The sequence below is a fragment of the Sarcophilus harrisii genome, chromosome 3, assembly GCF_902635505.1.
Source record: "Sarcophilus harrisii chromosome 3, mSarHar1.11, whole genome shotgun sequence".
In the NCBI taxonomy this organism is placed as follows: domain Eukaryota; kingdom Metazoa; phylum Chordata; class Mammalia; order Dasyuromorphia; family Dasyuridae; genus Sarcophilus; species Sarcophilus harrisii.
The window spans coordinates 255,985,313-255,999,628 of NC_045428.1; the positions used below are offsets into that span (position 1 = coordinate 255,985,313).

Genomic DNA, 14,316 nt, shown 5'->3' on the forward strand with positions numbered 1-14,316 from the left:
AAAGATATATACTTTCTGCATGTGCAAACCAAACAGAATTTCTCATGTTCTATTTTTAAAAAGTATATATAAAAATACAGCATGGTAGTACCATACTGGATTCTTCTTGTCTCTTCTCCTTTAGAACTTCCTTCTCTTCTCTTTTGAATATTAAAAAAATTAGTTGATATTTTCTTTTTCTTTTTTCTTTCTGTTCATAACTTTTCTTTCTCTCTATAACTAATCACTGTTCATTTTGCCTTGATGTTTTCCTTCTCTTGGTAAGCTTCCCCCTTGTAATAAATAAGTTAGTCAGTTCCCTCCCCCAATTTGTATTATATTATTCATTTTTGAAAATGAAAAAAATTGGTCTAGAACTATTCCATTATTTCCTTATTTATATTTAAATATATTAATTATATAATATAATTATAATGTATATATTTATATGATATAATATGAATCTAATATAATATGAATTTAATTATCATATCCATGGAAATAATTCTCAGATCTGTTTATTTAGCCCCAACCTCTCCTAGTCTCTAGTCTGACATGTCTGTCTACTGAACTGTATGTCCATAACATATGAAACTCCAACATATAAAAAACTAAATTCATTATCTTTTCTCCAACTCTCCTTTCTTCCTGAGTTTCCTATTATTTTCTGCGACATCATCATCTTTGCAGTTACCCAGACTTGTAACATAGTCATCATTCTTGACTCCCCATTCTCTTCCCCCTGCTTATGTACAATCTATTGCTTAGTTCTGACTCTTCTATCTTCACAACATCTTTCTTGCACTACTCCATTTCTCCCAAGACACAGCCACCACCTATGTCCAGGCTCTCATTAACTCATGCCTAATTACTTCAAAAGTTTTCTGACTGGTCTTCCTGCCTCAAATCTCCCTGTGTTACAGTCTATCCTCTAGTGCGAATTTAATGCATCAGTCTGAATATGTCATACTCTCAATTTTCCCCTCCCTACTTAATAAACTCTAGTGATTCCCTATTGCTTCCAGAATCAAATATAATATTTTTTATTTGTCTTTTAAGGAATTTCATAAGCTTGCGTCTTCTTATTCTAGTCTTCTCATGCCTTATTTTCCTCCTAATATTCAATAATCCCTCCCTTGATTGACTTTCACCTCCCTATGATTCCTTCAATAAGATACTCTGTCTCCAGACTTTATGTTCTTTCATTGACTATTCCTGACATCTGAAAATTTTCCTTCTCATCTCTTCCTGGCTTCTTTGCCTTCCTTCAAGTCTCTGTTAAAATCCCACTTTCTTCAAGACTTTCTTAGGTTTCTTTTTATTTCTCTCACTGAGATTATTTCCAATTTTGATTTAAGAGAAATTTCACCTTTTACTAAAGATCTTCATGTTATATGTGTTAGTCTATCAAAAGCAGGATTATATTATCCACTGAAAACTTTATAAAGTGTCCTGAAATAATGGAACGTAATAATTCAGTATTTGATAAATCTGAAAACATTAATTAGTTCTTAGTTAATTCCCTAGTATTTAAGTGATTAAAGGACAAGAACAAACAGTTCAAATAATTCTCAAAAGAATTACAAACTACTAATGACAGATATGAACAAATACTTCACATCATTGGTAATAAGAAAAATACAAATCCAAACAACCTTGGGGTTTGCCACATATCCAGAAAATTGATAAAAATAACACAAAGATGAGAATAATACATGTTAGAGAGATTGTGAAAAGTTGTTGGTAGAAGTATGAATTAGTACAATGAACTTGGAATTATGTAAATAAAATTGATAAAATGTCTATATCTTTTGACTCAGAATTTCTATTTCAGACATGTATCCCATGGAGGAAATTGGTAAAAAGAAAGTTCCCATATGTACCAATTATAGCAGCACTTTAGTGATAGCAAAGAATTGGAAATAAAGTAGATGTTCATCTTTTGAAGGATGACTTAGTAAACTGTAATATGTGAATATAATAAAATATGACTGCTGTAAAAATGATGAATTTTGTGAATACAGAGAGTTATGGACAGTTATGGATAGAACTGATTCAAAGTGAAGTAAACAGTAGCAAGAAAACTGGGTGCATAGTAGCAATAAAAATGTAAATGGAAAAAAACAACAATAACAAATTTAATGTTTCAGACTTGCAAAGAACACAAAGAAGCCAGGACAAGATATCTTCATCAACTCTTTCTTTCTTGATGTTTTTGTAGAAGTGAGGGATTCACATTCCCTGGCCTGCATAAATATTGTTTTTGCTGATATTTTTCTCTTTTCCCTCTTTTTTAAATTAAAAAATCATTTTATGATATTAAATATAACATTGTAAATATATATACTTAGCTTTTAACCAAAATATAACAAAATTCATTTTATTCCAAAAAAGAATGGTGATTTATTGCCACAATTCTCTCTCCATTCTTCCCCCAAAGTGAAGAATTTGCTCAAGGGGTGCCATCTTGATCTTAAGAGGAGAACATTGATTGCTCCAAGATTAAAATCTTGTTGTGTTGATATGTATTTATAGGGACTTGTAGTGCCACTATATATAATTAATCATGTTACAATTTCTTTCTAATTATATTCTAAACTTTTCTAAACATAAATTCAAATTAAACTGAAGAGGCATTGTAGTACAGTGAAAAGAACTTTGAATATGGAGTTAGGAAAGATCTGGATTCAGATCTTATTGCTTTGCTATACTCAGCTACATTATACTGGAATATTCACTTAAATTCTTCAAACATATTTCTTTTTCTGCACAATAGAGATAAAAACCTACTTCACAGTTAACTTTTTTTTTTTTTTTGGCTGAGATAATTGGGGTTAAGTGACTTGCCCAGGGTCACACAGCTAGAACATGTTAAGTGTCTGAGACCAGATTCGAACTTAGGTCCTCCTGACTTCAGGGCTGGTGCTCTATCCACTGCACCACCTAGCTGCCCCCCCCACAGTAAACTTTTAAGGACCAAATAAAAGTAAAGCATTGTGCAAACATCAAAGTGTCATATAGACCTTAGCTTTGTAGGTAAGTGTTATTAAATAAGATAATTCCACTTAAAAATTAGTGGAAATAAAACATCAGACCCAAGAGGTAGCATCGTATATAAAGAATGCTGGTTGTGGTTAGAGAACCTGGGTTTGAATTCTCTGGTTTTCTCTCTTGCTATCTTCATGATTTTGGGCAAGTCATTTAACATTTCTGGGTCTTAGAATCCTCATCTTAATGTATTTTATGTGAAATAGAATATTTTTAAGTTAGAACATGGAAGGAACTCTAGAAGTCTTCTTGTCTAAACCACTTGTCTTATATATAACACCTTAAGAAGTTAAAGAGCTTTGTTTAAAGTCACATAGTTCATAAATGTTAGAGTCAGGCTTTAAACATGGATCTTTTGATTACAAATGTTGTACAATTTTACTTGTGTCATACTACTCTCCAACATGCTTGGTTTCAATATTTGTTTTCAAAATCATAACTTTGCTTTAATATATATCTATTAATATATAATGATGATTTTGGGGGGAAAGCCTGACTAATATTGATATTGTATTGATTAAGAGTAACTTACATGCTTTCTTCCTCTTCCCTTATATTATTATTAGCTTGGTCCTGCCAAAGTTATGCTATTGGCTCATCATGTACTTTTTGAGAATTGCCCTCAAGGTTTAACAACATCAAAAAAAACAGTTCTTCAAAATATTGGTCATTATCATGCTTACTTTAGGGTAAGTGATCCTACTAAGCTTAATAATCTTGCTTCAAGGTAGAATTATTAGTCTAAATTTTGCTTTAGGTTTAAGGTGTATTAAAGTTAATTTAAAAAGTTTACATGAGTTCTATGAAGTTTATGCCTAGCAAGTTTTAATTTATTCTCACATTTCCAAAGTCCCCTAGTGACCTTCAGAAGCCATGTGGTCCAACTGGTGCCAAAATAAGAATTCTTCTCAATAATTACCTAACGAATTGTAGCCTTCTGTTTTTTGCCTTTATATATTAAGTGAGGGGGAACCAATGATATCCTTGGGTCAAATCATATCAGTACTTGACAGTTGATGGTTAGGTTTTTGTTTACACCTTGGAAATAAGTAAATTCTATGAATTTAATCTTAGTTTATTGTTTTGTTGATTGCCTAGACTTTAAAAAGGGATGGAGAAAGTTTTAATAATGAAGTTTAAACTTAAAAGTGCATTATGTGAACATCTTCTCTCTCTCCCTAGTCCTTTCTAAACATTTAGTAGCATACCGATGGGGAAAAACCATTATCTTCCAAAATAGTCCATCTCAAACTTGGATAACTCTAATTGTTAGGAGGGGTTTTCCTGATAACAAGATTACCTTTATACCTTTATAATTTGGACCCACTTTCTCTTTGTTCCAACAAGTCTCATCATTCTTCCAGGTGACTTGTAAAATACTTGTATCTCCTCCATTCTCATAAGTTTATACTTCTCTAGGCAAATATTCTCAAATTGACATCTCATATGGCATGAACTTAAGACCATCTTTATTCTAGGTACCCTCTTTCTCTCCTCTGGGTGTCACCCAAAACCAAATTTTATATTCTAGATATAGTCTGAACAGAAGTACAGAGAAATAATCAAATTCCAAGTCTTTAGGCACCATGAATTTCTTTCTTTTCTCTCTCCCTTCCTTCCTTCCTTCCTTCCTTCCTTCCTTCCTTCCTTCCTTCCTTCCTTCCTTCCTTCCTTCCTTCCTTCCTTCCTTCCTTCCTTTTTTCCTTCGTTCCTTCCTTCTTTCCTTCCTTTGCTGAGTCAATTGGGGTTAAGTGACTTGCCCAGGGTCACATAATAGGAAGTGTTAAGTGTCTGAGGTCATATTTGAATTCAGGTCCTCCTGACTTTTTGGGCTGGTGCTCTATCCACTGCACTACATGAATTTCTTAATATGGCTCAAAATTACATTAGTTTTCTTGGCTGGCCAGGTAACAACAACTTTTAGTCCACTAAAACTCCCATAGCTTTTTTTCATGACAAATTGCAAGCTAGCCGTATTTCCTATATCTTCTGCTTGTGAAAGTTCTGAAAACAAAGATAAGACTTTCTAGTTATCCATAATTCATATCTTACTTGGTATGGGCCAGTATTCTGACATTTCAAGAACTTTTTGGATCCTGACTCACAAATCTAGTGTATTAGTTATCCACTTAACTTTATGTAATTTGCAAATTTGATAGTCCTGACAGCTAATCAGCAGAGTTCCAAATGAACTTCTTTGGGGCATTCCATAAGAGACCTTTATCCAAGCTGTTCATGAAACTTTTAATGACTATTCTTTGGGTCTAGTCAACCAGTGCTAAATTCATTAAACTTAACTATCATCTAAACCACATCTTTCTCACAGATAGAGAAGAGAGACTGTGCCAAATGATTTGTCAAAATCTAGGACAACTATCTTTGCCATTCTCTTTGTCTATCATATGAATAAGCTTTTTTTTTTTTTTTTTTTTTTTTTTAAGTGTCCTTGCTGAAGCTAAGCAGCAGGCTTTTTATAAATGCCACTGCTTTCACTAGTTTTTTCAACATCTCTCCATTTAATAATTTCATTGAGAAATTTTGCTCATGACCTGATATCTCACAGGCTCCATTTTCTTTATTTAGAAGATCAGAACATTCATCCTTTCCTAGTCCTGCGGCATCTTGCTGGTTCTTCACAATCTTTTGAAAATCAGTGAGAATAAAAAATTCTTTCTGCCATTTTTTTAGTTCCATAGAGCATGAACTGGGATTGATGATTTGAATTTACCAAGAACAAGCTGGTGCTGTCTTGCTATCTTCTTACTTGTCTTGAATCTCAACTTTGAAATAGCCACTTTATTTTGTCTTTTTCTAGTGAAACACCTGAATTGTTATGCAGATGGAGATAAGAGGCACTTCTCCCTGACCACACAAGTGTCACACTCTTCATTAGCAAGCAGGCAATATAAAGGATTGAACTCTGAGCTTGGAATCAGGAACACCTGAATTCAAATTTGACCTTTTTTGTCAGTTGGATGACTTTGAGTCTCTTCTCTTTGCCTCCATTTCTTCAACTGTAAAATGGGGATAATAATAGCACTCAACTCTCAGAGTTGTTGGGAGAATAAAATGAAATTACAAATATAAAGTAGTTAGCACAGGTATTTGACACATGGTAAACAATAAAAGTTAGTTACTGTTATCGTACTCAAAAAAAAAAAAAAAAAGCAAAATAAGAATCCTATAGCACTATCTTTTCTCCAAGATCAGGCATTATCTTCCCCTTTAATCCTAGCCTTAATTTAATTTGGAGTCTTAGCACTCCTGATTGTAATCTTACAAAATGATGCTTTGATATTCACCTTCTGTTAGTTCTGCTTGTTTCCATCTTTTATGCATATCTTAAAAATCTAGGTAGTTTGCTTCTATGGGAAGCTTGTGCATCCATCTACTCTGGTCCCTTTAACTCCTCCCCACCATCATTCCCCTCCACTCATTGGACTTTTCTCTTTGGACATTTAGAATTTTATTTGGGGCTTACCATTTCTTTTGAGATGACTGCCCATAGAATTTATAATATCACAAGATCCTACATACTTATGTTCCTTGGAATCTCCCCACACCCACCCCACTGTCAAATTTAGTGCCTTTTTTTCACATCTAAATAGATATTCCAGGCTCAAGGCACATTTGGGGTCCACTTTTTTCAAAACCTTAGCCCATGAATCCTAGCAGATAGGCTTGTTACTATATCAAAGGAATGTCACACTTGTTCAAAAAGTAAAAGACATTTAACTAAACAGAAGAGCAAATAAGTGACAAGGAATGTGTCTCCTCATACATGGTGTGGTACATTTCTCCCATCAATTCTCTGGTTCCTGATATCAAAGGGAGCACACATAGTAAAAAAAAAAAATGTAGAAGAAATAAGTTTGGCAAGATAACATATGAGGCCAAGAAATGCATAGCCAGAACAAAATTGTGCAAAAGAAAATGTTGCTTGATATTTGCTGAGGTCCTGCCCCAGAATAACTGAGGTCATCAGCTGCTCAGGTAAAGCTGCTATCTACTGTTGTCTCTTCTGGTTCTATAAACAAGTGGCAGCTTTCCCAGAATATAATCTCAAGGGTTATTTTAATCTTTTGAAACACAAATGCATCAGGCTAGATAGTAGAAAATCTCTGATTTAAATTAAATCTGTTTTTGTTTTGTTTTGTTTGTTTGTTTTGAGAACATTTGTTCTCAAATGTTTCCTAAGCTGCCTCTCCTGAAATCAGTAGACTTTTTGACTTAGGGTGCAGCTATGCTTCCAACTGTTTTGTATTCCCATTTGTGGTTCATATAAATAACTGTAAATTCAATTCAGTTCAGCAAATATTTATTAATTGCCTATTTTGTATGATATACTGATCTATACGCAAGATAAAAGGGCAAAAATGAAATAATCTCTATCTTTGAGAAGCTTAAGTTTGGGGCAGGAGGAGGGTTTAACATGTTCATCAGCAAATACAAAATACACACAAAGTAATACAAATTCATTTCATTTGGAAGAGAAATCTGGGAACATAGTGGGGAGATGTCAGGAAAGGTTTCATGTAAATAATGAGGAATACTTTGATAGAGACAAGTGGTTCTCTGAGGTAGAGATAGCAAATTCCAGGTGTGAAAGATCTCTTATGGAAATATCTAGCTTCTCTTGGTAAGTTCAAATCACCATGTTCAGTTCACATTCTATGGAATTAAAGAAATGACAGAAGAATCTTTAATTCTCATTTATCTTCAAAATATTGTGGGGAATTGGAGAGATGCCACAGGACTAGGAAAGGATAAATGTTCTGATCTTCTAAATAAAGAAAGAGAATAGAGTCTGTGAAATGGAGTTAGGTGATAGAATGTTTTAGATGGGGAACTGCAAAGTAGGACAATTTGACCAGAATATAGAATGTATATAGTGAATTTCTAAAAATTGTGAAAAAGTAGGCTGATGCTGTTTTGAATATGACTTTGCTTGGAAAGATTTACATGAATTGATGCTGAATGAAGTGAGCAGAACTAAGATAACTTGTACATAGTAACAAGAAGATTATATGATGGACTTGGCTCTGTTCAACAAGGAAGTGATTCAAGATTCAAGATCCAAAAGACTTGGAATGGAAAATACTATCTACATCTAGAGAGGAAACTATGGAGATTCAAGATGGATAAAATCATAGTATTTTCCCCTTTTTGTTGTTTGTGTGCTTGTTTTTTTCCCTTTTCTAATGTATTTTCCCTTTTGATTTGATTTTTATTGTACAGCATGATGAATATGGAAATGTTTAGAAGAATTGCACATGTTTAAAAATAAACTACTATTTAGAAAAAGAAAATGACTTTAGAAGCAATGATAATGATTTTGTATTTTGTCCTCAAAGCAAAGAGAAACTTTGAAGAGTTCTGAGTTGATCAGATCTGTGATTTTGTAAAATGAGTTCTGCAGCTGGATAGAAGGTAGATTGGATAGGAAAGAGACCTACAGGCAGGGAGACCAATTAAAAGACTATTGCTATAATGCAGTCAGGTGAGGAATGATGAGATTCATCTAGGGTATATGCCAGAAGAACTATTTATATATATAACAGAAGTAGTGAAGGTAGAATTAAGGAAATTTGAGGATAAGATTTAAGGGGGGAAATGGAAGAGGAAAGAGTCAAGGATTTCAGAGTTGTCAATCTTAGTATTGTACTGTCTGTTTTCCACTTCTCTCAAAAAATATTAGAAGGGACCTGAGTGGAAGTCATGATATTTGTCCTACTTTTACATTAACTACATTTTTACTTTTCCCTGATCAGCTATCTCATTCCCCTCAACATATGTTCCAAACATTCTCATCTCTTTTTAAGCTACCTATACTACTATTTCTACTCCTTTCTTTCTGAGTTGAGCATATTAAACTATCACAAGACTTCTTCCCCCAACATGCCAGCCCACCTCCCAATCTGATTCAACAAGGCTTTTTCTTTCTTAATTGTTGTGGTTCCAGAACCCTTCATGTCCCTAAAAATTTACATCCATAATCATCTACCCTTTTTTGAGACATTGAACTCCAAGTTCCTCTTTTCCCTACGTGGGAGAGAAATAAAGGGAGATAAAGAAAGGAATTCTAGGACTGAGTTAGAAAGTCAGACAATTGACTTTCTTCTTATTTCAACCAGTAGGAAACAGCTGAATGCTTGGCTGGTCAAAGTCCCTTCCTTATCTCTATGTTGTTCTCCAGTTGAAAAACTGACTTAGAATAAATATAATTTTAAAAACATATTAAACTAGGGATTGTTGCTTTGATCTTATTCAAAATTATTTTGCTGTAAACTTTATTGATATTCTTTAATCCTTACATAAGCTTTTCTTTACAATCACATTCTTTGGTCAACAAAAGGAAAAAATGCAGAGGGGGAAATGTCATAATAATCTTCTCCTCCATTTGTTACAGTTAGGTGTAGGATAAAATAAATTTGTGAGTAGGGAAAATACATAAAAAATGCACTTAGTATATGCTTGTTGATTGATAATGACTAAAAATGTAGTGTTTTACTGATGCTTTTTATAATAAATGAAAAAAACCTTTCTTTTGTTTTTCCATTAAATGACTGTCAAAATAATTGTAAAGAGATAAGTATATACCTAAAATTTCTGTGTTTGATCAGTGTCTTGTGAATAATATTCAAAATTTAAATCCTCTGTAGAAATTTCTGCCCTCAATTTGAAGAATGACACTTATATATGTCAGTAAGATATTTTAAAAAATTTCTATTCTTCAGTTTCTCTCCCAAGTTTTGTTAATTTCTCCTTAAACTATTCTGCACAAAATGGATTCTTGGAGAGTAAAATAAGTTATTCAAGTTATTTATTTTCAGAAATTCTAATCCAATTTCTTCCTTAAGTCCAGTATTCTTTCCATCAACTTTCTGCAAAAATAAATTTCAAATTGATAATCTCTTCTTGTCATCTGTCATATAATGATAATGTACTAGAGACCTATTCCTTATTATTCTAGTAAAATCTGAATATCCCTTTCCAAATGAATGTATTGTGTTTTCTTTTGAATTAAAAAAGTACAACTGTTGATGTTTCTTGACCAGCGATTCCTTTATCAGAACTGAAATTCAGATTTTGCAGTTTGCCAGTGATGGTTTGTCATGTTAAGTCATCTTGGATTTTCTATTCCAGCAAGTTTGAAATAGTTTGAAAAACTTTCCTAACAGTGATTTGAATGGATGAGTTAACATTTCCACAAATTTATATTTTCAGATTTGTGACCAAGAGCTTCTACCTTTCATTAAGGTCACTCCATCTCATGGCATAATACCTGTAGGGGGTTTAACTTCACTCAATATTGCCTGTACACCATATTTTTCAGAGAGATTTGATACAAAAGCAAAGGTATGGGATTTTTTATTTGTGGCATTTAAATAATATTACATTAATATATATATATTATATATACAGAATTCTGTATATTATATAGAGAGAATAATAGAAGCTATTTTTAATTACTATTTTTCTGAATTATTTGGAGATTTTGATTTCAGTATATGTGGTACTTGTATGCTGAGAGTTTAGAGGAGAGCAGCTTTTAGAAGTGTAACAAGAATAACATTAAATAGTGTTGACTGGTAATCTCTTCAAATTGTGGAATTTAGCCATAGAAACAACAAGTGATGCTCAATGGGCATCATAATTAAGTGTTATTTATCATAGCTCTTTGCTGGCTATGATCAAAGTTGATAGCTTTGTAACCTTGACTTAGAGAAATCAGGGAGGGGGAGAGATTGTCAAGAAGGAAGGGACAAATGGAGAGGGAGTGTTGAAGGTTCCCTAGAGAAGAATAAAGGCTTCCTTCAGCCTGGAAGAATCAGCAGAATTCTGATTCTAGATTTTTAATGTAACCTTTTTTTGAGGTTCTGGTGCAGTTGAGAAATTTCTATTCTATCTGAAAATTTTTCTCATGAAAGAAATCACTACTGGTTCATTTCTTATCAAGAACAAAAACTTTTTTTTTTTTTTTTGGTTTCCCTTGAAATGTTCCAGGATCTTCATCAACTGCTGATGTCTTTTAGTGGTATTATAGAGGTGTCATAGAAAAATTATTTAAATTAATCAGTCAACAAGCACTTATTAAGTGCTTACTATGTTCCAGGAACTGTACTGAGTTTTGAGGTTAGAAAGAAAGACAAAATTTGGATGTAAGAGACCTTTCTTCTGTGAAGTCCCTAATTCTTTTGTGTTAATTCTAAATAGTTTAATGACTGATTAAATTAAAGGCAAAATCTGTATATTAGACATTAATGTCTAATATATTTTATAGCTTACATGAAATATTCTATTACCTTATGTTCTGGAAATTATATAAATGAAATTACCTTGAATTAAAAAAAATCTCAGTGAACATTAAACAGATTAATAAGACATTCTAACATGACAGATTCTGATTTTATTACATAGTGAAATGTTATAGTATATTGCTAACCTTTAACATGTAATCAGCAATAGAATTTCAAAAAGTTAAAGCAGTATATTGATTATCTATAGGAAAAAAAACCCTGACTTAATTATATCCTTTATCTTTCCATAATAATTAATTATGTATATTAAATTAGAAATCATTTGAATCCAAATAATAAAAAATATCAAATAACTAGTATTTTCCTCATATATTGTGTTCTTTCTAAGACACATGACAAACAAGCTGCTAGCAGTTTCATTGGAATAATTCACTTACAATGCATATTACCAGATTAATTCAAAACTTGCTAACTTGATGCTTTTAACAGAATTATGTAATAATAAGTTTTACCCATTGTGTTCTTCACAACAACTTCATGAATCAGGTAGTAAAAGTATAAAAATTCCCATTTTGGAAAGTTAGAATAACTTCCTTGCCCATGGCTATGTAGCTAATGTTTTGTAAAGCTAGTGAACCATGCTCAGACCCAATTCTTAAGACTCTGTCAAAGTTTTTTCTATATGCCATGTTGCCTTTCAGTCTCATCAAACAAAGATTAAATTTACCTTCAGAGTTCAATTGTATTTTAAAAACTGAAAAACTTTATATGGTATTATTGTGTGGTAATTCGTCTGATCAGGTGACATTTAAAAGGCTGAGAGACAAATTCTGAGTAATTTAACCATTTTAAAAAATAAGGCTACTATGTTATTAATAAAAGAGTGGCACACTCAAACACTACAAAACCCTAATGGTAATAGGGTACAGTTTATATTTCCTTGGAAGAATGGGAGTTCCTGAGAAGGGCAATCAATTCTGATTGGTTAACAATTAATGGAAATATTGTAATGAGAGGTGAGTTATATTCCAGTAAGGGTCTTGGAGTATACAACATTAATTGTGCAAATCTTGCTTAAAGAAACTTTATTAATTTTCATATCATCTGACTGACAAAAGGGAGAATCCACATTTTCCCAGACTTATCAGTGTAAACACAATGAACAGAAGTCCACTCATTAGTCTAAACTTAGAATTTCTTTTCCTAGACAAAATTTTTGAGAAAAATTTCCCACACTGGTTGATTTCTTGGTGAGGAATTAGAAAAGGAAAAAAATAATTATTAATATAAGAGAGAAACAATTATTTTCTCTCAACCAGAAGAATATTTAGTCACAGCATCCAACTTTTTAACAATTTTAGATAAACTGGATTTCTTTTTTGCATATAAAATCGATTATGTTGAATGAATGAAGAAACTTTCATATTGGGTCCCTATCCACAGATCTGTATCTGTATTCCTAGCCCCAAACTTTAACTCTTCTGATTGAGAGTATTATTGAAAAAGAGTATTTGATAAAATGATTAGATTAGACTAGATATATTCTGAAGTTGCTTTCAGTTCTAGATCTATGATCTTTTGATAATTCAGGAAATGTTTTTGGTTTAGGAAGGACTGCTTTTACTTTTCTTTACCAGCATTTAGCATACTTCAAAATATTAAATGCTTATTGACTTCTTTAGACTTGACATGAAACACTTTTAAGAAATCATTATTATATTGATTTTTCTTTCAGTGGGAAGAAAACTAATAAATTGAGTATTTTATTTGGTTTAATTTTGAAGAATATGTTGAATAATTTTTAAGGTTAAATTTATTATGGAAGCATAATCTAATGGATAGAGAAGTTCCTTAATTGTAATTTTAAGTCCTTAGATATTTTAATTTTGGATAGTGTCAGTGTGACTATTGGAAAATTACATTCTGATAATATTTCATTTTTCTTTAAAATTAGGTAATGATACGCCAGGGAAAAGAATTGGAGCTTAGGATTGGTGGCTCTATAGATATTGCTGATGTAATCATTAATCTGGTGAGTTATGAACATTGTTGGTGTATTCATTTTCTCAGAGTATTTTTCATTGGTCTTTTTTTAATCATCAATTTCATTTCTTTTACCTCATATTTCAGTTCCATAACAAAATATCAGTGATCATATTAAGATACTGCTGTTGGTTATGTTAATACACTGGGTAAGCGTGACGGAAAAGCACTCTTGCCTAACTTTTGTACCTAAGGCCATCAGAAAACTATATCAGTGACCCAAACCTTAGTCTCCTGAATCATTCAATTCAATCCTAAACACGGTTTCAGTTCCTTAAACTATGCTAGCCTATATGGCAGATATTGATTCTTCTGTATCTCATTCTTTGGTGACTAGGTTTTCAAGGCTTCTAAAAGACTTTTTACCACTTTAGCCTTAGGGACATTACTGTACAGCCCTTAATATTGGAAACATGACTGTGGTATGCACTACAAAAACCAAAAAGCAGAAAGATAGTAAAAAGAAAACTAGCAATATAGCATTCTGAAGGTTGGACAGAAGAACAATGAATGAAGGAGAATGAACAAAATTAGGCTTTGCCTCCCCACTCTAAAAGTATTGAGCCTTAAATTATAATATAATATGGTCCAAGTGGAAGATGATGTTGAATCTTTTTAGTGCATAGATAGTATTCTAGTGTAAAGTATTGAAAATGAATAGGAACAGCACTGGTAATATCATGGCCAACAGCATAGATGATGACGCTTTTGGCACAGACATTACTCCTCTTCATCTTTTTCACTGTTCATGCCAGTGTTCACCCAGTTAAGTTTTATTCCATTTGCAGATATATCCCACATATTCCGTTTTCTCTTCCCCTGCTTGCTTCCTTCTTCATCACTGGGCTCCCTCCCACCCACCATCCCTCTCCTTTGCTGGCATCAATTGTTGATTCTTTATGACAGATCTGTGTCCCTTCTCCCACCATTCTGTGATTTAAAAAAACAAAACAAAACTGCTCCCTTTGTGCCAGAGTCCCAGGAC

The 14,316-nt window shown here is 32.6% G+C and overlaps 1 protein-coding gene across 1 annotated transcript in view; it reads left to right on the plus strand.

Moving 5' to 3' along the window:
- The window catches only part of CFAP47 (cilia and flagella associated protein 47), a 759,462-nt gene that overhangs the window by 96,036 nt on the left and 649,110 nt on the right, over positions 1-14,316 (plus strand). Inside the window, exons 17-19 of the mRNA XM_031959439.1 lie at positions 3,594-3,716; positions 10,255-10,386; positions 13,243-13,320. Coding sequence (XP_031815299.1) covers positions 3,594-3,716; positions 10,255-10,386; positions 13,243-13,320 — 333 coding nt within the window. The remainder of the gene's footprint in view (positions 1-3,593; positions 3,717-10,254; positions 10,387-13,242; positions 13,321-14,316) is intronic.